At 45.6% G+C, this 24,297-nt stretch overlaps 1 protein-coding gene and 1 long non-coding RNA gene across 3 annotated transcripts; one reads left to right on the forward strand and one right to left on the reverse strand.

Moving 5' to 3' along the window:
* Positions 1–2,690: 2,690 nt before the first annotated feature.
* Mfsd4b (major facilitator superfamily domain containing 4B) lies at positions 2,691–18,639 on the reverse strand. Its single transcript, XM_031347974.1, has 4 exons — positions 18,330–18,639; positions 14,815–14,983; positions 14,008–14,124; positions 2,691–5,634 (listed from the first exon to the last, which is right to left on the reverse strand). Exons 2-4 carry the CDS (start codon positions 14,861–14,863, stop codon positions 4,421–4,423), a joined length of 1,380 nt encoding a protein of 459 aa, XP_031203834.1. The 5' UTR covers positions 14,864–14,983; positions 18,330–18,639; the 3' UTR covers positions 2,691–4,420.
* Positions 18,640–18,727: 88 nt separating this feature from the next.
* On the forward strand, positions 18,728–22,372 carry LOC116074517. Of its 2 annotated transcripts, none has more exons than XR_004112205.1 (2): positions 18,728–18,817; positions 21,651–22,372. It is a non-coding gene; the product is annotated as an uncharacterized LOC116074517 (long non-coding RNA). The 2 variants fall into 2 exon arrangements; XR_004112204.1 differs by having other exon boundaries at positions 18,734–18,957.
* Positions 22,373–24,297: the final 1,925 nt, after the last annotated feature.

Genomic DNA, 24,297 nt, shown 5'->3' on the forward strand with positions numbered 1-24,297 from the left:
TGATTGCCAACAGTAGAGGAAATACAGACTAGGTAGTAGAGTTTATAGAGCCACATGGTGGCTCACAACTATCTGTAATGGGATCTGATGCCCTCTTCTGGTGTGTCTGAAGACAGCTACAGTCTAAAGATGAGCTACAGTGTACTCATATACATAAAATAAATTTTTTTTACAAAAGAATATCAATGATCAGCATATTTGAGATACTAAAAGAATGTCTCTCAAGGGACATTGCCACCTATTCTAAATCCATAATGGGTTTGCAGTTGTATGAGGGAATAGTTATATCATGTTAGTCATAATTATGACCTGATTAAATGTATCTGTTTGTAATTATACATGGCATAGTTCTATCATGTTGGGTATAATTATATCCAGTTATTGTTTTCATTTGTAAGTTAAGTATGACACATGGAGATATGATTGTGTCAAGTTGATAAGATGCGAGATTGGGATAGCTATTCTTTGTTATCAGCTTGACTTTATCTATAATTAAAACACAAAATGACTAGGCACACCTGTGCAGGATTTTTTTCTTAATTTAAAAAGGCTGAAGTGGGAATACCTACTTCTACTCTAACTCTTTGAGTAGGAAGATCCATCTTCGATCCAGATCTCTGAGATGGGAAGAGCCACCTTTATTCTAGACTCTGCCTTCTGTTGGCACCCAATATAGAGGACATGGAAGAAGGGGGCTTGCTCTTTGCCTGCTGGTTCTTGCTCTTGTTAGCAAGTTCATTCCCCAAGTCCACTCCCCTTCACTGGCATTACAACATATATTCATTCACTCACTCACTCATTCATTCTCTACATTCTGTCACTCTAGAGAACCCTCTAATACAAGGCTACACCTCAGATCATTAAGGTTTTTACCTCAGCTATAATTTTTAATCCTTTTTGAAACTTGACTTGTAGGAGCATGAATATGAGACACTCCCTACAATGAATTCCAGGTTCATAAGCCTGTTCTAGCCTCATGCCTGGATTTGGGCAGAACCTGTGATTTACTTCAAGCCAGCCAAAGAGGGTAAATATACCACATGCCACACAGCTCCAGGTTGGAGGAATCTGTTGACTAGGGAAGGGGATTCTCCCTGTATTTTTGACAAGGCTGCCTATTGGAAGGGGAGCTGAGACTAGGACCTGGAGAAATGTCAACACACAGAACTGACCAGGTGACAGATAGCAGGAAACAGGAGCTTCAGTCAGCAATTACACTGTCCACAAGCAGGCATCCCTGGAAGGCATGTCCAAGCTCCAGCAAAGAGCGTAGTTCTCCCTGTCAATGACCCTCAGTATGCACAGTCAAGTCATGCTGAGCTGTCTACTTGATTTGTCTGCAATAAACTTGGCCATTGGTTATTGTGTACGACAAGATGCCTTCCTAAGAGTAGTGTTTCTAGTCTTTTTTTTTTTTTTAAGATTTATTTTATGTATATAAGTACGCTATTGCTCTCTTCAGACACACCAGAAGAGGGCATCAGACCTCATCGCAGATAGTTGTGAACTACCATGTGGTTGCTGGGAATTGAACTCAGAACCTCTGGAAGAGTACTTATGCTCTTAACCACTGAGCCATCTCTCCATCCTCCAAGGATAGTGTTTCTAATTGAGCTCAATTGTTCCCTTCCAATACAGAAATACATTCCACACTATGACAACAGCTATATTCTCATTTGGCCATTTACATTTTGGTTTGGGGAATTTCTAATGTGGATTTTCAAGTTCTATATCAAGGTTTCTGTTGTTGTTGTTGTTGTTTTGGTTGGTTTGTTGTAGCCGTCCACCAGCCACAAGTACGAATGGGTTTTCTGGAATGGGATCAAGGTCTTAGAAAACCATTTTGGGGTACCAGAACCACGGGAAGGGTTCGTAAAAATTAGCCAAACACAGATGTTTCAGTCAGCCATCTTTCATTCAATTCTCTTTTTTAACAAGCAACACCAGGTAGAATAGGTAAGGCAAAACCCCTCCCCCAAGTTTGTCAGCAACTTGGCCCAATCAGCAACTTCTCCTTCAGTCTCTGGAGGCGGGACTTCCGGCGTAACGGAACTTGGAGAGAGGTGTGGCAATCAGCAGGACGTGGACAGAGAGGTGTGGTTATCTGTGGCAAGGCGGGGTCTGAAGAATCACCTGTAGGAGGGTCATAGTTTGTTGGTTTTACACAGATAGGTCTGTGTAACAGACCTGGCTGTCCTGGAACTCAATTTGTAGACCACGCTGGCCTCAAACTCAAAGTTCTGCCTCTGCCTCTGCCTCCCAAGGGCTGGGATAAAAGGTGTGTGCTACCAGCCACCCAGCTCGATGCCAAGTTCTTATCATCAGCAGGGCAAAGCTCATTCCCAATCTTGTGAGAGCAGCACTGTATAGGAGGAGCCACAATCTCCATGGTCAGCTTGTTCAGCCAGCGCCCCCAGTGTTGTTAGTAACCTGAACCAGGGTGGCCACGGACATACGGGAAATCAATGGGTGGTACTCAAGAAATGTGTTGTGTGGCTGGAGAGATGGCTCAGTAGTTAAGAACGCTGGCTGCTCTTTCAGAGGACCTGGGTTCAATCCCCAGCAACCACATGGTAGCTGACAATATCTGTAACTCCAGTTCCAGGAACTTGACCCCTTTTCCTGACCTCTCCCGGAATCAGGTACCCATGTGATATACATACACAGATGCCACAAAACAGTCAATAGTCATACACAGAAAATTTTAATCATTTTTATTTTTTTAGGAAAGTAAGCACTTAAAAAAAAAACAAAAAGAAAAACAAATTCTTAAAATTTGGTAAGAAATATTGCAGTCATGTAGCAATTCATTGTCACTCAGCATACCAAAGGCTGGTCCAGCCTAGCTTTGTCACACTTGTGAAGCCAAACTCTTCATCCCTGACTCCCCGGCCATCCCGCTGGCTTCCACCTTAATTTGGTTTCCAGGTACCTCACACTCATGGAGTGGTCCTGGAGGGGACATGGGTTCTCCATCACCACAAACAGAAGAGAGCTTATCTGTAAAGTAAACATTTACCCTGGCTTACAGAATGTATGTAATACCGCAACCCAGTGAGAGTCAAATCCTACAACCGCAAGGCCCAGCCCTAGCCGCTGTTACTGAGGTGGACTGTGGTCAGCATGATCCATCCATACCACTGCGACTTACACAGTAACTTTAAAACAGCTTCTATAATGAAGACCTAAAAGCTGGGAACTTAGCTCACAAATAGAGCATTTAACTAGCAAGTGCGAGGCCCCGTGTTAAGCCAACAGCACTAGACAAAAGCAAAAGCTAAGAAAATAATATAAAATCAATGTGTCCCCAGATGTTCTCTGAACGACAGACAACAGCATATAAAAATAAACTCTTTTTAAAGTGTCAGCAAAAGTACTAAAATGTCAGAAGTGTGATGAGCCACTGTAACAGTGAACACGAGAGCCAGTGGCAAGGTGCTGTTGGTTTTTTTTAAATGTGTGGGAAACAAGAATAAAATTTACTAAAATACTAAATGATGACCCTTGAGTATAGGGAACGGGTGTGTTGTAGATCAATGAACACAGCAGTGCCACTAAATACCACGACCACCGAACTTCAGGATTGCATAAGCTCCAGCACGTTCACAGGGCTACCCCTCAGTTTCGGTTTATACATTTGAAATGAATGGACTATTTTTAGCAAAAATATTACACAACTTTAAAACTTACACGTTTCACCATGCATGGTAACACATGCCTCTATTACAAAACTCAGGAGGCAGAAACAGAACTGTGAGTTAGAGGCCAACCTGGCCTACTTAGTAAACTCCAGGCCAGCCTGGACTATAAAGTAAGACTTGAGAAACAAAACACCATCCCTGAAAGTTAAAAATAACCTCATTTGCATTTCTAGAATCACAGGAGGTCAAAAATAAACCCGGTTTTTGTCAGAGCTGAACATGACGTCAGGGAAGAAGCTAGATCCCTAGGAAGCTTAGCCGATGTGTGTTCTCACAGGAATAAATAGGCAGCACTAATGCTCGGTTCAATCCTACACAGGGGGAGAAGGGAGAAACCGATCTTCCCATCTCCAGAGACGCTCTCTAACACGATTCGCCCGCGTCGGGTGTGGATGCCCAATCACTGCTCAGCACATCAGCTCGCTTTCTACAGTGTTGACCCCTGCACACTACCCAGCTCTTCACACACACACCAATGCCCTCCGTAAGATGGAGACCACAAACCAGTCTCCTAATGAGATCCTAGTGCATAAGAACGAGCGGTAGTTTACAGAAGACTCAAAATTCTAAACACTCCAAATGATTCCACTGCTTCCTGTAAACAGACACGAATTTCAAGTGCCAAAGCATGCTCGAAGTCAGCCAGAGCTCTGTTCTGAATGGTGTCCTCGGGAGCAGCGTCACACAGTATATCATTCAGTAGTTCCATCGCCTGAGTGTTATTCCCCTTTGTTCTGAAGATCCACAAGAGAATTACGGCTGCTGGCTGAAAAGGGCTCACCAGTCAGTCCGTGTGGAAGGACCCGACTGGGCCCTCTGGGCTCTGCCGCGTCTCTACACGGCTCCCTTGCAGACTCCTGCACTGGATCACTCATTTCAACCACTTCAAAATCCATCTCATTCCACTTTTCTGCATCGTCCTCCTCGTTCTCTTCCTCACAGTCGTGTAGCTCAGAGCTGGAAAGCAGAGCTTTCTGGTCCTCGCTCTTCCTTCCTTTGCGCTGGCGTTGCAGGGGTAAGGTGGCTAATTTATACATCACAGGAAATAAAACAGCCGTGAATATGGCGGAGCCCAGACCCGTGTACAGAACTACTGGCAGATCTGGGTAGTGTCCCTGAAGAATTCCGATCACTGCAGGAATGGCCATTTCTCCCAGGGCAGCACCAATAACAAAGAATGCTGCAGATTTCCCAGTTAAGGTGGTGTACTGCTCAATCCAGGAGATGCCGCTGGGAAAGGTGGCTGCCATTGAGGCTCCATACACAGAAGTCGCGATCCAGAGACAAAGAGGGCTCTTGTCAAAAAGCACCAGAAAGAAAGATGAGGCCAGGCTGCCAATGTTACACAACACAATCATGGTTCCAGGCTGTAAGAATGTTGCGAAGAAGATGGCCAGTCCCCTGCAGGCTGCAAAGGTCCCCCAGAAGATGGAGTTCAAGCCAGCTGCCTCATTCTCTTCCATGCCAACATGGGTGGTGGCGAAGGAGAATACAAAAGAGCCGTAGGTCACCTCGGCTCCCACATAGAAGAAGAAGAAGAGGAAGAGGAGGCATAGCAGGGCCCTGTGATATTTAGCCCTCCGAGCTTCCTGAGCAGATGCTGTGGATTTTTTCTGCCTCGAATGTTTCTTACAAAACAGACCAAAGAGAAAGACAGAAACTACTAAAACATAGGTGCCGATGGAGGCATATGTCCACAGCAGATTCATGTCATCAGGTACGGCGAACACAGAGTCTGAGGTGGCTTTGGAGGACCGGTTCAGCATCAGAGGGTCAAAGTCAGACTCGGTGTGGTTCTGAGCAGACGCTGTACCCCAGGCCAACTTAGCCAGCAGGGGAGCCAGAAAGGCACCCAAGGCGAAACTGAAGTGCAAGGCCTGCATATGTGGGGCTCCTTTGTCCCCCCAGAGATCCAAGATGAGGACGTTGCCACCTACCAACAAAGGAAATGATTTGAATTAACAATCATTTAGTGAGAACTCTACATTGCTATTTAAGAAAAAAAGGGAAGGTGACACTACCCAGAACCAATGTGGAAGCAGGAGGGCTGCATTTAAGGAGCTCTGCCCCACTCTCACCAGCAGCAGACTGCATCACAGCATCTCCTCCTAACATACATAATCTATATGCTGGTAAGCCACTGCCCACCAGAGCCAGGCACATCAGCAAATGTGCATTTCACTTCATAAAATGTGCTAACACCACACTGGGGGACATACTGAAATAACACTCCCATCTACTTACAAGGGAAGGAAGGAGAGAGGTGGATTTTAGCATCGGATAGTGGCCAATCATCAGAGCCTTGTATTTTTGCACCTAGTAGTAACTGTCATGGAAGTCCTGATGCACCACGCACAGCTGTCAGACTCTGCACTGTCCCGATGGAGACCCTCTGAGGTGACAGCCAGAGCATCCATTCTTTGGCTCTCTTAACTTTCAGATAAACACATGTAGTTTCCCCTCCATTGCTACCTGAATGTGGTTCTGAAACTGAAAGTACATATGCTGACAAGCCCCAAGCTGAAGCCGGCCACCTGTGGTGCAAGACAATGCACACTAACACTGCAGCTTCTCCTGGAGATCAAAGACAGACTCTCAGCTAACTCCTGTCAGAACTACTGTTAAACAGACTTTGCGTCCTTACGTCTGCTATCATGTTTATGTTACAAGTTTGACTGTTGTGGTTTCATTTTTGCCGTCTGCTATAAAAACTCATCTAACCCCAAGTAAAGCACGCTTTGATAAATTTTCTTGGCATCCGACTCTTTGTTTCCCCACCTGTTTATTTCCACAGGTCCGGTCCAATCTCCAGTCCAAAGCAACCCACGACCCGTGTAGGTCTGCAGGCCGGACACTACATATGGTGCCCTGAATGTGGGGCTCAGACACAAGAGAAACGGATTGAGGGACCACACCGTCAGACACAGAGCTCTGTATAAAAAGGAAGAAAGGAAACGGACGTGGCCATTTCCACACGGTAATCGGCTAGCACTGGCCAGGAATCGGTGTGAGGAGGCTACGGTATTTGCCGGATACATTTAGTGACCTAGGGATTTATCAGCGGTGAAGGAACTATGGGTGCAAATATTTCAAAGGTAGCTACCCGGAACGTGGATAAGCTACTCAGAACAAAGGGAGTAAGGGTGAAAAGGTATGCATTAATAGAGTTAGCAGAGCTGATTGAAGCTTACTGCCCTTGGTTAGAGGGTTTAAACAGGATAGATAAAAAATCCTGGGAAAAGATAGGAAAGGCGCTTGTAAATAATAAGGTAGATGGATTTCCCCTCCGCCTTTGGGGGATAGTTATGGACATTATGAATGAAAATGAGAAAAATAAGCGGAAGGAGGATCTTTTAGACAGCCAAATAAGTCTTACGAGTTCAGAATTGACAGGTTCTGACTCACAGACTGAGTCTTCTACGTACTCTGAAGAGGATCAAACTTCCTTTGACTCGAGCAGTACAGTAGATGAAGAGGATCAAAATTCCTCTGACTCGTTCAGTACTGTAGCCGAAAAGACCCAAACGTCCACAAAAGGCAAACTCGCTGCATCTCGTACTAAAAAACAGCGTACTTACACTAAGTCTGTGCCCTCCCAGACACGGGAGAGATCTAGAATTGGAGATCTCAAATAAGTAGAGCAGAACTCGAGATCAAGATAGGAGAATTGATTGATGAACTTAGGGGATTTGAAATGCAGGCAGGCAGAAAGAAAGACAGCTATGTGAGGGCGGAACACTTGCCCTCAGAGGGGACGTTCGCAGAGCCCGAGAGTATGGGCAAGACAGTTCAGGGTTGCTGGCTTTTCCGGTCGAGGAACGCAGAGGTCAGAGTGATAACATACAGAGATTCTACCAAGCTTTTGATGTTAAAATCATTAAGGAGTTGAAGGAGGCTGTCGATAGATATGGGCCCAGCGCACCGTTTACCCAAGCGTTGATCAGCAGCATTGTAGATTATAATTTAACACCTCAGGACTGGAAATCATTGTGCAAAGCAGTCCTCTCGTCCAGAGATTATTTGATCTGGAACTCTGAATGGCGTGAACATAGTAAAACAATCGCCATACAGAATGCTCAGACAGATTATCGTGATTGGACTCTTGAAATGCTTGTGGGAGAGGGGCAATTTGAAGGAATGACTTGACAGATGGAATACCCTGCCAGAGCGCTGGCCCAGGTAGCTATTACAGCATGCAGGGCTTGGATAAAGTTGCCCACAAAAGGTGGAGGCAGCGTGAACCTGACGGGCATACGGCAGGGTCCAGAGGAACCCTTTCAGAATTTCGTGGCTAGGCTACAGGAGGCGGCCAGCAGGATGCTTGGAAGTTCTTATGCAGAGGGTCCCCTTATCACGCAGTTAGCTTTTGAGAACACTAATGCAACATGCAGGGCAGTTCTCCTACCGCACAAAGGTCAGATGGATATTTCTGGTTATATTCGCCTCTGTGCAGACATAGGCCCTACCTTCAATCAAAGCTTAGCCATTGTGGCCACGTTACAAGATACAACTGTCCCAAAAGTTTTGGCACAGCGGCGGGATAGCAAGAAATGCTATAATTGCAGCAGCATTAACCATCTTAAAAACGAATGTCCAAAAAGGTCAGGAAATACAGAGAGGCAGCAAGCAGGCGATGGACAAGAGACTGTGTGATCGGTGTAAGAAAGGAAAACATTGGGCCAGAAAGGGAAGATTTAAGAAAGGTTCTCAAGGCTACACTTGTTCAAAAAACGACTCCAGGGGCCAGCCCTGGGCCCCGTTCTTGAACCAGAAAGCAGTGCATGGGGCCCAGAGACTGCCAAGTCATGAAGATCTATACCTGAGCTCCTCAGAGCAACACCAGGACATACAGGAGTGGAGTTATTCTCCGCTTGGCACACAGTATTAACCCCAGAAATGAGAATTAAGATTCTGTCTACTGGAGTTTATGGTCCACTGCCTCCAGAGACTTGGGGTTTTGTGATTGGCAAAGGTAGTGTTACTGTAGATGGTTTACAGATTTACCCAGGTGTTATTGATCTCAATTATCAAGGAGAAATAAAGATTATGGCTTCTTCACCACGTGGTGTTATTATAGTACCTGCTTATGAAAAAATTGCTGAACTTATCTTGGTTCCTATGTATCCTATGTCTCCTAAGGCTATTGCTAATGAGGCAGGACAGAGTTGTCCTGGTGCTCCTGAGGTTTACTGGATATAGTCTATTACAAATAAGAGGCCCAATCTTAAACTAACTATTGAAGGAAAGTGTTTTGAGGGACTAATTGACACAGGAGCGGATGTGAGTATCATCAGAGCTCAGAACTGGCCCTTGACTTGGCCTCTGACTGAGTCCATTACTCACCTCCAAGGGATTGGGCATGCCAACAACCTAAAACGAAGCTCTAAGCTGCTAACCTGGAGGGATGAGCAAGGTAACTCAGGACAAATTCAACCATATGTTGTGCCTAACCTCCCCGTCACTCTGTTGGGGAGAGATCTGCTATCACAGATGAGGCTGGTATTATGTAGTCCTAATGAGCTGGCTAATAGGCAGCCTCATGCTAATAATAAAGGCTTGAAACATTTTCTATAATGGCCACTGTCTTACCTGTACCCCATGCAGATAAAATCAAGTGGATAAATAATACTCCTGTGTGGGTTGATCAGTGGTCTTTATCTCTAGAGAAAATAGAAGCAGCTTCATTGCTAGTGCAGGAGCAATTAGAAGCAGGTCATATGAGGGAATCAAATACCCCTTGGAACACGCCTATATTTGTGATTAAGAAAAAAATCAGGTAAATGGAGACTGTTGCAAGATTTAAGAAAGGTTAATGAAACTATGGTGGTAATGGGAGCATTACAGACTGGATTGCCATCTCCAGTGGCAATCCCAAAAGGATTTTACAAAATAGTTATGGATTTAAAGGACTGTTTCTTTACAATTCCTTTACACCCTGAGGATTGTGAGAGGTTTGCTTTCAGTGTTCCATCAGTAAATTTTAAGGAACCTATGAAAAGGTATGAACGGACTGTTCTTCCTCAGGTGATGGCAAACAGTCCTATGTTATGTCAGACATTTGTGGCACAAGTAATCGAACCAATAAGAAAGAAATGGCCACTGATTTACATTGCCCATTACACAGACGATGTCTTGATTGCAGGGAAAATTCCCCAAGATGTAATTTTATGTTATAAAGATATACAAATTGCTTTTACTGAGAGAGGGTTACAAATAGCCCCAGAAAAGGTGCAGACTCAAGATCCATATAATTATTTAGGTTTCACAATTACAGATCAAGCTGTTATTCCTCAGAAAATCGTTATACATAGAGACAAATTAAAAACTTTAAATGATTTTTCAAAAACTATTAGGTGATATCAATTGGCTTCATCCCTACCTAAAACTTACCACAGGAGACTTGAAGCCCTTATTTGATATTCTTAGAGGTAATTCTGATCCGAATTCTCCTAGATCTTTAACTAAAGAAGGAATATCTGCCTTACAACAGGTAGAAAAGGCTATTGAGAATCAACTTATTACTTACATAGATTATTCTTTACCTTTACATTTATTAATTTTCAATACTAGTCATGCCCCTACAGCATTGTTGTGGCAAAAGGCACCTATTATGTGGATCCATTCAAGGGTGTCTCCTAAACGTAATATCTTGCCATATTATGAAGCTGTTGCCCAGATAATTATGCTTGGTAGGAAACAAGCACTGACTTATTTTGGCAAAGAGCCAGATGTTATCATTCAGCCTTTTACTTTGGAGCAAGACTCCTGGCTAAAGCAGCATAGCACAGAATGATTGCTTGCTCAAATTGGATTTCAGGGAACTATAGATAATCATTATCCCCAGGACAAATTAATAAAGTTTTTAAATGTGCACAAAGTGATTTTTCCAAAAGTAACGGCTTGGAAGCCACTAGAAAATGCCCTTGTAGTATTTACTGATGGCACATCTAAAGAAAGAGCTAGATATCTCATTAATAACTGAGAGGTGGTTATAAAAACTCCTGGTATCTCTGCTCAATTGGCTGAACTAACTGCAGTTTTAAAAGTCTTTGAAGCTGTGCCTGATGCATTTAACCTATACACTGACAGCTTCTACATTTATAATTCTGTACCGCTGCTAGAAACTTGTACCATGTTCAAGTTGGACACCCCAGCAGGAGTCCTATTTTCTCAATTACAAAATATCATTCTTGCACGAAAAAATCAATTCTATATTGGTCATATTTGGGCTCATTCTGCCCTGCCAGGGCTATTAGCCAGAGGTAATGACCTCATTGACAGAGCTCTAATAGGAGAGATTTTAGTTTGAGATCCTGTGGCCTTAGCTAAATGGGATCATGATAATTTCCACCTGTCCAGCCAAACTCTGAGGCTCAAACATAAAATTTCCAGAAAACAAGCAAGAATGATTGTTAAACAGTGCCCTAAGTGCGTTATTTTATCCCCAGTCCCGCATTTGGGGGTAAACCCAAGGGGACTTATGCCTAATAGTATCTGGCAAATGGATATAACACATTATGCAGAATTTGGTAAGCTTAAATATATACATGTCTGCATTGATACTTGTCCAAGATTTATGTTTGCTTCCCTGCAAACAGGAGAAGCCTCTAGAAATGTTATTGATCATTGTTTACAAGCATTCAGTGTTATGGGTATGCCCAAAACAATCAAAACGGACAATGGGCCATCTTACACTGGCAAAAATTTTATTTCTTTTTGCAAAGATTTTGGCATTTTTCATAAAACCGGCATCCCATATAACCCTATGGGACAGGGCATTGTCAAGCGAGCTCATCGCACGATTAAAAGCTGGCTTTTCAAGACCAGGGGAGGGAACCTTTTCCCCCAAAGGTCTCCAAAGGCACATCTTGTCTTTGTACTTTTTATTTTGAATTTTCTGTAGATCAATGTTAAAGGCTGGTCTGGGGCGGACCGACATTGGCATCCTAACACTATCAGTTCCTATGCCATGGTACGCTGGAGGGACCCTCTTACCAATGCCTGGTATGGACCAGACCCTGTTTTGGTTTGGGGAAGAGGGTCAGTGTGCATTTATTCTCAAAAGGAGGACGGGACACGTTGGCTCCCAGAAAGATTAATCCACCAAGTTGACTCAGAGCAACTGACCTCTTAGCAGGAACGTTCAAACTGCTGCGGAAAAGCTTTTTCTTTCGTTTTCTTTTGTTCTAAGCTGACAGGCCTTTTTCCTGACAGTTTTGAAGGTATTTTTCCTGTTTGATTCAGAAAATTGCTTATGCCCAAAGCAAAACAAACAGTGGCTCACCCAGAGCACAGAAGTTTTGGCTATCGCAGCAATATTTATGTTCTAAGAGCTGGCGACATGTCGAAGTCGTTGGCACACCACCAGGATTCTAGCATTTCAAAGGTTAATTCAAGTCCCGAAGTCAACAAAAGACTAATTTGCATTGTATTGAGACCAGTTCCCTAGGCAACCGACTCCAGAGCCCAAGCGGAAGATTTATAACTCTACAGAGACCTTCTGGCTTCAACGTCAGGCTGTCAGGACTTTGAAAACTGCTCTTAGATACAGTGGCAGTTCCCGGACTCTGCAGGTGTTAAAGGCATATCTTGGCATTCTGTATGGATGGATGGTGCAGAAAGGAGTATGTCTCTCTGGTGGTGAAGTCAACCCAGACAGAGGCACGTGCCAAAGTGGCTGTGTCTTTGCGAAAGACACGTTATTAGCCCGGTTCGCTGTGTCAAATGAATCTGGGATGATGGAACCAGAGAGATAAACAGAGCCCTCCAGCTAAGCACCGTGATGTTTCCCATGCAGAATCTGTGTCGAGCTATGTGACCTTTATCCTGCTTTTTGTTTAAAAACTAAAGGGGTGAGCCAGGCAGTGGTGGCGCACGCCTTTAATCCCAGCACTTGGGAGACAGAGGCAGGCGGATTTCTGAGTTCGAGGCCAGCCTGGTCTACAAAGTGAGCTCCAGAACAGCCAGGGCTATACAGAGAAACCCTGTCTCAAAAAACCAAAAAAAAAAAAAAAAAAAACCAAAAAAAAAAAAAAAAAAACCAAAAAAAATAAACAAACAAAAAACAAAAAACAAAAAACAAAACTAAAGGGGTGAAGTGTAGTTTCCCCTCCATTGCTGCCTGAATGTGGTTCTGAAACTGAAAGTACGTACACAAGCCCCGAGCTGAAGCCGGCCATCTGTGGTGCAAGACAAAGCACACTAACACTGCAGCTTCTCCTGGAGATCAAAGACGGACTCTCAGCTAACTCCTGTCAGAACTTCCTTGCTGCATAAACAGACTTTGTGTCCTTACGTCTGCTATCATGTTTATGTTACAAGTTTGATTGTTGTGGTTTCATTTTTGCCATCTGCTATAAAAACTCATCTAACCCCAAGTAAAGCACGCTTTGATAAATTTTCTTGGCATCCGACTCTGTTTCCCTACCCGTTTATCTCCACAGGTCAGGTCCAATCTCCAGTCCGAAGCAACCCACGACCCGTGTAGGTCTGCAGGCTGGACACTACAAACACACATTTCTACTCTGTAACCTCACAACCAAACGAAGCCTAACGTGTCAAATATTTCCACACCCTACCAAACAACATGAGAGGAGGAAAGAAAGGGATGGAATGCTGGAGGGGAAAAAACGCCACACTGTCCTAGGAAGAGGCTCTGTGGATGGAAAACAGAGTTTCCTGAAAAGGCTTCACTGAGCTTGGAACTCAGCTGGATGCCGCGTCTGCTCCCTTCAGCCCACAAAGGCTCTATACTTGCTTTGTCCTCTAATCCTTACAGCTTCTTGCAGTAAGATGGCCAGATTCGAGGGCTGGGAAGATGGCTCAGTGGGTAAAAGCACTGACTGTTCTTCTGAAGGTCCCAGCAACCACATGGTGGCTCACAACCACCTGTAATGAGATCTGACGCCCTCTTCTGGTGCATCTGAAGACAGCTCCAGTGAATTACGCCACTAGAGCGAGTGGGGCCAGAGCTCACAGCCATCTGTACAGCTACAGTGTACTCATACACATAAAAAAATAAATAAAAACAAAACAAAAAAAGAAAAGGTGGTCAGATTCTATCCTAAAAGGAAAGCCTGCTTGTCTGTCCAGAGAAAGAACATCCTTCACATTTGGATATTCTAAATCACCTCTTGCTTACGGAGAAACATGCTGCGAAATGGATGTTCTTACTGGCATGGAGAGTGGTCCTGACTAGGTGCCATGGTCCCAGTCTGATGTTCCTGTGACAGTGTGATGTCATCAGCTGTCCTTTCCTAGCAGTGGTGCCCCAAACAGCACAGGTGACAATAAACGATCCACTAACCTGTATCCAGAATGCCCATTGAAACCCCGAAGACGGACATCATGACAATCAGCAAGGCTGCTGTCCTGCAGAACGGCATGAGATAAAGACCAACTGTGGTAGCAGAAAGAGACAGCCCTGGGAAGAAGCAGGAAGAACTCAGCTAAATCACAGCTCTGCTTCGGCAGGTGACACAGTGTCTACTTAGTCAGTGCTTTGGCAGGTGACACAGTGTCTACTTAGTCAGTGCTTCGGCAGGTGACACAGTGTCTACTTAGCAGCAGCAGAGTATGCTCCCTTCCACTGGAGTTTTAACACATCCTTGACTTGCCTTTAATCTTGCCAATTTACTGAAAATGGCATGCTAACAGCTCTGCCCTTTTTCCCAGGTTCAGGATCCAAGGTGCATAGTCTGTGCTCAGCTCTGGCAAGGGCAGCAGGACAGAAGTGCAGCCTAGATCACTCCCTTACCATCCCCTGTCCCTTCATCTCCAAGCCCAAGTCCATAGAGCCTGGCCAGGTTCCAGGAACTCATTCTGACCCCTGTGGCCCCAGAAGCCCCGCCCTCACCCCAGATAAGCAGAGCTTCATGGTGAGCCAGTGCATGTGCCTGGAGTGGAGCCTGTATCACAGGAAAGGTCAGCATTGCTCAGGGTTACCAACACTCACACCTAGGGGCCCATCAAGTTCCCAGGGGCTCAGTACAGACTCCCCAGCTGATGGATCCCAGCATGCTGCCCATCTTGGTCATCAACCATCTTCCATATTTAGAGCTGAGTTATACATTTGTTGACAGAAACAAAGATGTAAAGAGCAGTGTTTACTTACCCAAAAGTAAAAAATGATTTATACAGCCAAAAAGGACTCCTCCAATCATAGAGCCACATAAATATCCTGAGGCACGGCCCACAAAAATCAGAGACAAGCTGCTGATGTTTCTGTTCACGTTCTTTGCCAAGTCTGGAAAGGTGGGCCCCAGGATAGCAACACTCAGTCCCTATGGTCAAAAGCAAGAGAGCTTTTTACAATCGCTGGAACACTGACCAAGAAGTAGCTTTCCCATGCTAGCAAACCATGGGATAGAGGGGACAGTCTACCCCAGGACAGTAGCACAGGATAGACAGAGAGGACAGTTTACCCCAGGGATGGTAGCACAGGATAGACAGAGAGGGCAGTCTACCCCAGGGACAGTAGCACAGGATAGACAGAGAGGGCAGTCTACCCCAGGGACGGTAGCACAGGATAGACAGAGAGGGCAGTCTACCCCAGGGACGGTAGCACAGGATAGACAGAGAGGACAGTCTACCCCAGGGACAGTAGCACAGGATAGACAGAGAGGGCAGTCTACCCCAGGGACAGTAGCACAGGATAGATAGAGAGGACAGTCTACCCCAGGATGGTAGCACAGGATAGAGAGGACAGTCTACCCCAGGACGGTAGCACAGGATAGACAGAGAGGACAGTCTACCCCAGGACAGTAGCACAGGATAGAGAGGACAGTCTACCCCAGGACGGTAGCACAGGATAGACAGAGAGGACAGTCTACCCCAGGGACGGTAGCACAGGATAGACAGAGAGGACAGTCTACCCCAGGGACGGTAGCACAGGATAGACAGAGAGGACAGTCTACCCCAGGGACGGTAGCACAGGATAGACAGAGAGGACAGTCTACCCCAGGACGGTAGCACAGGATAGACAGAGAGGGCAGTCTACCCCAGGACGGTAGCACTAAGAAAACGGCGCAGCAGCAGCAGCAGCAGCAGCAGCAGCAGGAAAGCCACAGACTCCCCAGTGGCCTTCTAGTCCCAACTTTTGATACTTTGTTTAAAGTCTTCATTTTGTTTGGAGACTCAAACTTGCTCTGTAGCTCAAGACGGCCTCTCTCCGCCAGTCTCAGCCTCCCACATGCTGCTACCAGTGTATCCCAGCACACACAACTTAGAAAACTATTTCAACTTTTTTCTTTTTAAATTGTTTTATTTATTCTTAACTCAAATGGTCTGGGAGTCTTTGCTTCCTTCTGAAACTTCACAAGCCAGGCCTCCACTGACTACACTGCTCTCAACATTGTTTTTCTTTTTAGATGTATCCATGTATATGGGTACTTTGTCTGCAGGCACGCCTGCACAGGGCATCAGATCCCAGTATAGACAGCTGTAGCTGTGGGTGCTGGGAACTGAACTCAGGACCTCTGGAAGAACAGCCAGTGCTCTAACCCCCTGAATCACATCAGCCCCAGCTCTTAACATTCCTATCTTCCGAGCTCCTACAAGAATGGCATGGTAAGCTCTCAATTCTCAATAACTTTTTTAACCCTAAGTTCCAAAGTCCTTGCACGATCCTCCCAAACAACATGCTTGCCCTGTCACAGCATGCTCGCCCTGTCACAGCGATAGCCCACTATCCTGGTGCCAGCTTGTCTTAGCTCAAGTTTCAATTGCTACAGTGAAACACCATGACCAAACAGCAAGTTGAGGAAGAAAGGGATTATCTGGCTTGCACCGCCACACCTTAGTCCACCGCTGAAGGAAGTCAGGACAGGAACTCAAACTAGACAGGAACCTGGAGACAAGAGCTGATGCAGAGGCCATGGAGGGGTGCTGCTTACTGGCTTGCTCAGCCTGCTTCCTTATAGAACCCAGGACCACCAGCTCAGGGACAGCATTACCCACAATGGGCTGGGCCCTCCCCGTCCGTCAGTCACAATTAAGAGAATATCCTATAGCTGGATCTTCTGGAGGCATTTTCTCAGTTAAGGTTCTCTCTTTTCAGATAACTCCAGCCTGTGTTGGCTTGACACACAGGAACAGCAGCATGCCTAGAACACCAGCACTGAAGAACAGGGAAGGAGACCCTGTGGCTCGCTGGCCAGCTAGTCTGGCTGAATGGGTGAGCTCCCTGTCAATGAATAAGGTAGAAGGCAACTGAGCAAGACACCTCTGGCCTCTACACACACCATCTGCACAAAGATTTAGAATGTAACAAACTATTCTCAAAATATATACCTATATTTTCAAATATGCTATAGAAATCAAAATATGATTTTTACACTAAGATGCCAATATTTCTGGCACACATGGAGTTGTTCCTTTGAACTGTATATCTAATGCTGACTATGAGTAATCTGAATGTTCCTATATCTATAGTTTTCCTCACATTCCAAAGCTGTCAGGAAACATAAGTTCTGTAAGGCAAGACAAATACAACACAGATTTTAACAGTAAGACGTTACACAATAGATTCGCAAGAACTAAGGACCTTCATTTTAGATAAAATTCCTAAAAACCTCTAAGGAAACGTTTTTAAGTCATTTGAATTTTGAGAACCATTGACTGTGGGCTGGGGACAGCCTAGCATGAAGTCCTTGGGTCAATCCCCCATATGTAATAAACAAACAAAGCCTGATTGTGCTGCACTACTCTGCTCCACACCAAGAGTGTGTTCCCTGCCCAAGCACCAGCAACCAGGTGCCCACAGGGCCACAGCATGTTCAGATTTTCCTTCAAAGCACTTGCAACACCTGACACGCATTATCTGCAGGGCTTTCTTTCTTCCCTACTTTCCCATCAAAATAGTTTTAAGAAACTGAGGCTCCAATTCTGAGGGACCAGAAGGGACTCTCATCAAAGGTTTAGGCTCACAAAGCTGGAGCCAAAAATTATCACTTTAGGTAGGTGGTTCACAGCTCTAATCCCAGCACTCAGGAGGCAGAGGCAGGTGGTCTCTGAAATTTGAGCCCATCCTGATCTACACAATGAGTTACAGCCATCTGGTCTACAATAGGGAGTTCTGGGTCAGCAGTTGGTCCCTGTCTTTAAGGCGTTTTTTTTTTTTTTTTTTTTTTTTTTTTTTTTTTTTTTTTTTAGTTCTTGCATTTGAGTGAAGAAAATCATTTAAGGATCTAAAGGCTTGATTTAAACAGGACCGTAAACAGGGTAAGCAACATGTCCTTGATGCTATCATTTAACCAGAAAAGCCACTTTCTTCTAGGGCCCTGTTTTCCCATCTGCGAAATAAAGCAATTGGTTGGATTTGGTCAGGCCCCCAGAAAAGGGCAACCCTTCAAAGCAGCTTTTCTGTGATCAATTTGGAGCTTCAGTGGGTGGGTGAAAGGGGAGCAGGCTCCCCATCCTGTATCTCCCCGTTTCCCCGAGGAAACTTAAGTTTACTCGTGTTGAAAACGTATTCATCGTGCCCATTTTTCCAGATGACAAAACTGAGATCCAGGAGGATTAAGCAATGTACACCAAGGGTCGCTCGCGGCGCAGGGCACTAAGGAGACCGCGTTCCCTGCAGGACGCCTGCTCCAGCCTTGGCCTGCAGGGTTTGGGCCCAGCTCTCACCAGCCCCAGGAAGGCGGCACACAGCACCACGGTGGTGAACCAGCGCAGCACGCTCTGGCCACGGCCTTCGCGCACCGAGGCCACTGCTTCGGACTCATTCTCCGCGCCCGGGCCGGCTGGGAGGAGCCGCTGCCCTCCCGCCCCCCCGAGCTCCAGCTCCAGCTCCAGCGTGGCGGCTGCCTCCACCTGCCGTGCTCCGTGCAGCGGGTCTCGCGTCCCGCCCCGCCCTCGAGCCCCAGCGCCGACTCCCGGGACCGGCTCGCGAGAGCGCGCCCCGGGAGCGAAGCCTTCCCACCGCGCAGGCGCGGGGCCTCCCGGCGGCGGCGCGCCGGCACGTCCGGAAGTAAGGCCGCCCACCAATCAGGAGGCTGCTTAGAACCGGAAGTTGATGCGGTTGCCTTGGGGATCGGACTTCCTGGCCCCGGGTGAGGAACCTCCGTTAGGTGAACCAGGGAGTTTCGCGGCCCGGGGATGATAGGCTTAAAGAGGTAAGGGATGCAACCCTCGCACAAGACGATCCAGAGGGTAAGAAGTCGCAAAACGTTGGAAGAAAACCGGCCCTGAACTGCAGGATGGCGACTTCCGCAGGCTCCTGGGTCACCTGGAAACCCGGAGGTCTTGTCTCTAGGTGATTTCCAAACCTTTGCCCTAGCTCCTTAGGCGTACGAGAATGTTGAACGTCAGCTCCTCACTCTACAGATAGTTGTGGATCCTCGCGTGTAAACTCACACGTGAAGATCCCCGTGAATTTACACAACATTCAGAATCCCACCGCGGTCCCATCTATCAACAGGAATGTTAGGTTAGAGTAACAACTTCCTAAAGGCCAGACAACGACCCGCTGGCCTTTCCTGAATAGTGAAAAACAGTAGCTAAAGGAAGAAATCTGGGTTAAAAGCAGTTGTAAGCACTTGCCCACACTTGTTTTTAACCTGCAGACAATTCCACTGTTGAGTGGACCTGGACGTCAGTTTGTGTTTACCAAATGGCTATGCTAGCTGAAAATGAAAGACCTTGCCCTATGTGGCTACAGATGTGGCCACAGAATTTTACCACATTCTGTTTTTTACCCGAAGTTCTTTTCCACTTACATTTCTGTCTGTGATACCCCCTCCTACTTAGACTCCCAAGCTACTACAAAACTTGATCTTGTTACCCATAAACCAACTTTCCATCTTCAATAATAGGATCATTAACTTCTTCCGTGGTTGTCTCAGAAATGTTTCTTAAATTGGCTTCCAACTCCTCTCCATTTCTACCCTGCTTGTCTTTGCTTCTTGCTTAGACTATTCCAGACGTTTTCTGATTGGTCTCAAAGTGTGGTGTTTTGAAATTCTCAGTGGGACCTATGGAACACAAAAATTTTAAGGGCAGTTTAAAGTGAGAATCACTCTGCCTGCTACAATACCAGCCTACTAGGCAAGATGCCCCTGGGTATAATGGTGGCATAAATGCCGTGGAGGTAACTAACCTCTTTCTGCTTGGTCTTGGGACCTGCCCCACAGGACAGAACCCTAGCCTGGTACTGTAAGTCAGTTCAAAGCCCATGGCTGGGGAGACCATTGTACCCAGGGAGGAACCTGCTTCTGCTTTCCAGAATGCATGTGGTTTCAAACTGCCTTCCACAGACTTACATTTATATCCCTACATAAGTGTTGCTCTTGGCCTTTTGTATTTGCAGCGGGTAGAAGTCAGTGCAAAAACCTCACATCTGGTCAAAGTGGTGAGAGTGAGATGGTTGAGTACTCAGTCCTAAATGGGACATAGTGATGCTCTTCCTCCTAGGCCAAGGCCGGGGAAACATGGAGGAAGTGAGGTTTCAAATGGCCGATTCAGTAAAGGGTAATGCCTCCGTGTCCCTTGAAGTGGCCTACGTATCTGTGTTTGGGGTAGACAGGAGGCACCCTGAGTCTACCTTGTAAGCTGTTGTTGGAGAGGGCTTCCAAAACTCTAGTTTACACGAAGGTATCATTTTTTTTTTTGACGCCCAGTGTTTATGTACATGTTCCCGAAGAGACAGTTGGGTACCTAGGGGTATTATTGGCTTCCTACTTGGACCCACCCAAAGGTTACTGTGGGGGTTGAGATTCCAGCCCTTCTGTTGCCCAGTTGTCCTTTGGTTGTGGCACCTCTGTTAGCCTGAAGAAGGAGGTTAGACACGGAAGAGGCATCATGAACAAGACAGACTGGCAGCACATGCAGTTCCACCAACCATACAATCATTTTTGTTGCTACTTAATAACTTATGCTTTGTAATTTTGCTACTGTTATGAACCAAGTGTAAGTATCTGATAGTGAGGATATCTGCTATGTGACCTCCTAAGGGGTTGTGACCCACGGGTTAAAAACATCACTGTTTTAGAGTGTCTTGGGATTTGTTGTTGTTGTTGTTGTTGTTTGAGCAGGGTTTCTCTGTGCAGCCCTGGCTGTCCTGGAACTCAGAGATTCGCCTGTCTCTGCCTCCCGAGTGTTGGGATTAAAGGTGTGTGCCACCACCATTACTGCTGCCAGTCAAGTGTCTTGGGATTTTAATAGTGTCTAATTAATTGGGCAAATAGATATCATCTATTAATTCTGTGATTTGTTAACTATTTTGAATGGTTTGGTCAGAGGAAGTCATACATCCTCTTTGCCTCCACAGTATGCCTTAATGGTGCACCATCCAAATGTCTGTCAGCCACATGAGAATGTTAGGTGTTTTGTTTTCTGCCAAGTGCACAGACACTCTGGCTAAAAGCTCTCGTTCATCCCTCTGAGCAGATGTAATGTCAGACAAATGAGCACTCTGAATTATGTCAAGAGTAGAGATAACTGCATATCCTGTCTGAAAATGTCCTGTCTGCTCATAAATACAAATATCAGTAAATAAAACCAAGTGGACTGCCATCTCTACTATGTGTAGAAAACAGAAATTGTCCATCTGATGCAAGAAGGTTACTAAAGGAGCTATTGCAAGGTCTGTCATTGAAAAACAGATTGTCGTTAAAGGAACTCTGGATAGCAGAGTGGGGTTTAGGCACCACTGCAGTGTGAGAGGTAACTAGTCATTGATGGCCTGGAGATTCTGCACACCTCTGTCCTCTCCCATTTTGCTTCCTTACAGGTAATATTGGGGTGACATGAGGGTGGTACAGGGATGGTAAGCCTATTCTCTTGGTCGTCTTCTATGGTGGGTTTGAGTCCATTGGGACTTGTTGCCTCAAAGGGCGTTTATCTTTTATATTAGGCAAGGGTTTGCTTTTATTTATTGTTACCTCAACTGAGGCACTTAATCTTATTCATTCTACATCTGGTTTTTGATTGTTTGTTTGTTATACACAGACCCACCTGGAATGTGAAAGGAGACTGTAGGCTTCCTTCCGTGAGGTCTTGTTTGATCCCTTCACAAGTGGCATGGAGAAAATGTTGGGACCAAGACTTTCCAGTATTCCTGAAGTAAAGAAAGATACTACCTGCTTTGGGAGGTGAATATGTGGCCATCTTGTTTCCAAAGAGTCACATCTCCACAAATGGTCAGGGACACAGTTTTCCAGTAGAAAGATGCCATGCTTTAGTTTCTTCCAATTTAAATGTTATGGGTATGGTAGTTTGAATAAAAATGGCTCCCATGGGCTCATAGGGAGTGGCACTACTTAAAAGTACTAGAATGTATGGCCTTGTTAGAGTAGCTATGACTCTGTCCCCTTCCGATGAGCTGCTGTGTTCTGATTGGTTGTTGCCATCACACTCTACACTCCTGGTAACAGTGATCATGTCAGATTTGCTTCCTAACATATCCCTGCATCCATACAATGACTGGCAAGTCTGCCACTGAAGTTATTGATACACAAGTGACCATATAAAGGGTTAAAGGTGTTCCCAAGGACTAGAAGCAGATCTGTAGGTACTTGGCACCTTACAGTGGATGAACCAGCAGTGAAGGGGATGTATTGAGCACATGAATTGAGCCTTGACTCAGAGGCAGATGCATTCCTGAAAGATAAGTTCACCCGATGAGTGCCTGAGAAGGAGTAACTGAAAATAAATGTGATGGAAACCAAAAACCTGTGACGGTCTCTAAGTGTGCAGATTTGTGTCGGAAGAAGAGGAGCAGAAGGCAGCCATGGTGGTCATGTTCATGATGAAAGTCACAAGTCCTCATAACAGTGAACGCGGGTACAGAAAAACCCACAGAACTGCCCCTGATAGAGTCCAGGTTTATGAGGAATGATCAAGGTTTTATTGTTTTAAACACAACCAGTGAGTTGATATTGCCATTCTTATCTTGGAGTACAAAGTGCTTTTCTCAGGACTGTGATATGAGAATTGTTTAGTAATCCTGAAGGAGGACAAAGTGCCTTCTGCTTCTGCCCCTCCAGAGCACATAAGCTCCAGGAGAAAGGACCCTGGAAACACACACGCACACATTCACACACGCACACACACACACATGCACACACACTTTAAAATAAGGCAAGGTTAAAAGGCCCAAAGGTTGTCTTGACAGAGCTGAAAGCTGAACCCCTTGGCTACCCTTGGGTATTAGGACCTGAAACCTAAGATCTACTCCAGCCACCGGCGTGCTTGCTCCCTTAGCTCCACCGGACAAACCCTGATGCTGGTTGTCTGGACTTCTTGTTGTTGCTGCTGTTGCTGGGCTTAGGTACATTAACCCACATGAATTGTGCTAAAAAGAAAGAAAAAGAAAAGCTGCAAATGAAATATTTGAGAATTCTCAAATCAAATAGCAAACAATAAGGTGCATCTTGTTTTTCTGGAACTCCATCAAGCTGTACTCGCTGCCTGGCTGTATAAATGAGGTCTTGTAACCAACCACCTTTAACAGTGAGACTGTCTCTGCTCAGGCAGGGGATTTCCTGTCATTTTACCCTACAGCAGTGCTCACTGAGCACAGCAAGTGTTTAGTCAGTGCCTGTCAAATGCCTGAGCTGCAGGAGCTTGGGGACTTTTTGGTCCACAGGTTTCGGGTGTAATTCTGTCTCCTACATAAGATCCATTCATAGCTCTTTCAAGTGTAAACGCTACCCTATTGGATTAACACTTATCATTCTGGATAAAAAGTACAGTTCCGGGACAGGAGAGATCACCCAGCAGTTAAAAGTGAAGACCAGAGTTCAGTTTCCAGCATCCACATAGAGTGCCTCACGGCCGCCTGGAAGTATAGTGTAAGGGGACCCAGTGCCCTCTCTGGCCTCCAAGGGGTATCTGCACACACATGGAATACATACACACTAAGTAAGTTTTAAAAAGAGAGTCTACTAACTTTGACTAATAGACTTTTACAAAAAGAAAACTGCAATTAGCTGGGATTTTTTTCCATTATATTTGAAAAGAATGTTGTTCTTGGGGTCTACCCACGTCATTCAAGTACCCATTAACAGCAATCGCTGAGCCCAGTCTATCCTGGGGTAGACTAAATAAAAGTGAAACTTCTAGCCAAGTGGTAAGTGCCTGTGCTGTCAGAGTGGTCAGTGCAGGAGTGTGAGGTAACCTGCTCTCTAGAAGGGAGCAGAGGGTAGACCTAAGGCCAAACACTCACCCCTTCATAGGTTGACCAAACCCCAACAGCTAGAACAATGGCGGGGGGCATTTACTCAGTGCATGACAGTCACACAATCTCCTTTTAACATCCAGACAGAAACACAGGATGGGAGCCTAGGAAAAGGAGGGGGTTAACAGTTGTAAAGAAGGGCAGAGCTGCTGTGAGAGGCTCACACTAGCCCAGTGCATGAGTCTCTGCACACACCTCTCCTTCCAAGGCAGCCCAAGTAGAAAACGGTTCATATAATCCAACACTATTCACTTAGCAGGAAAATAAGACCAAGCCCTGCATAGCCAGCACTTTCACCACAGTGCCAGAAGTACATGAGAGAAACTGCTTAACACATAAAAGAAGGATCCAGGCTCAGCTACACAGGCTTCACCTGATGCTCAACTATCTCTGCTGTTTCGGGTGAGGCCTATAGTG

Source organism: Mastomys coucha, unplaced genomic scaffold, assembly GCF_008632895.1.
Source record: "Mastomys coucha isolate ucsf_1 unplaced genomic scaffold, UCSF_Mcou_1 pScaffold3, whole genome shotgun sequence".
NCBI classification, from domain to species: domain Eukaryota; kingdom Metazoa; phylum Chordata; class Mammalia; order Rodentia; family Muridae; genus Mastomys; species Mastomys coucha.